Source organism: Eimeria mitis, genomic scaffold (genome assembly GCF_000499745.2).
Source record: "Eimeria mitis Houghton genomic scaffold, Emh_scaff382, whole genome shotgun sequence".
In the NCBI taxonomy this organism is placed as follows: Eukaryota; Apicomplexa; class Conoidasida; order Eucoccidiorida; family Eimeriidae; genus Eimeria; species Eimeria mitis.
In genome coordinates, this window is record NW_013572155.1 from 15,669 (window position 1) to 16,660 (window position 992).

Consider the following 992-nt stretch of genomic DNA (forward strand, 5'->3'; position numbering starts at 1 on the left):
CGATGCCACGGGGCCCCCCAACGAGGAGAAGTGCCCGTCGCTAGCTGCTGCTCTCAACTGTCTCCATATTGTCCTCCGCACTCACCCCCACCTGCGGCACTTGCATGCAGCAGCAGCAGCAGCTGCTGCTGCTGCTGCTGCTGCTCCTTCTGCTGCTCCTCCTCCTGGAGGAGAGGCTCCGACGGATGTCAAGCCGCCCTTACCCGCACCCGCACCAGCAGCAGCAGCAGCAGCAGCAGCAGGGGATGCACCCGCAGCAGCAGCAGCAACTGCAGCAGCAGCAGCAGACGTAGGTACATCATTGTTACCTTATGAAGAGCCCCCTTGGACTGAGACAGCAGCAGAACGAGAGCATCGATGGCAGCAGCAGGATCTGCTGCTGCAGCATTTTATAATACCCCCCCTAGAGAAACCTATTGAGCTGCCGTGGGGCCTCGCGGAGGCCCCCCTGATGCCGGCGTGGAGGCTGCAGCGCAGCAGCAAGGCGCAGCAGCTGCAGCTGCTGTCTCTTCTCAATACCCAAGCAGCAGATGTATTGGTGGCCCCTCTGCATGCACTCGATTTACTTTTCTGCAAGCTTATAGCCTGGAGGGAGGGGGCCCCCCCGGGGGGCGCCCAGGGGGGCCCCCCGGGGGCCCCCTTCTCAGAACATCAAGCAGAAGATATAAGAAGACAACGCATGCATAACATCCGCTGCATCCTCAAGGCTTACCTTGCAGCAGCAAGAATGCTGAAGTGGGAGGATAGGGCGAGGGGCCCCCTGGCTGATGCTGGAGACGAAGCAGCAGCAAACAGTATAGGTGTAGATGTAAAAACAGAGAAAGAAGGGGGCCCCGTGTGTATATCATCATCCTGTAGCAATACAGATATAAATACAATTGCTGCTGCTGTTTCAAAGATGTCTCCGCTCTGTCTGGCCCCCGTGTCTCCTCTCTCCTCCTCTTCCTCTGCATGCGAGATGGTGGGGGAGCTCACGCTGGGGTCGGTGGCGC

The 992-nt window shown here is 59.3% G+C and overlaps 1 protein-coding gene across 1 annotated transcript in view; it reads left to right on the forward strand.

Moving 5' to 3' along the window:
* The window catches only part of EMH_0010330 (uncharacterized protein), a gene marked incomplete at both ends in the record, with an annotated part of 2,508 nt that overhangs the window by 161 nt on the left and 1,355 nt on the right, over positions 1-992 (forward strand). Inside the window, one exon of the mRNA XM_013498914.1 lies at positions 1-990. Within this exon, the coding sequence (XP_013354368.1) occupies positions 1-990 (990 nt within the window). The remainder of the gene's footprint in view (positions 991-992) is intronic.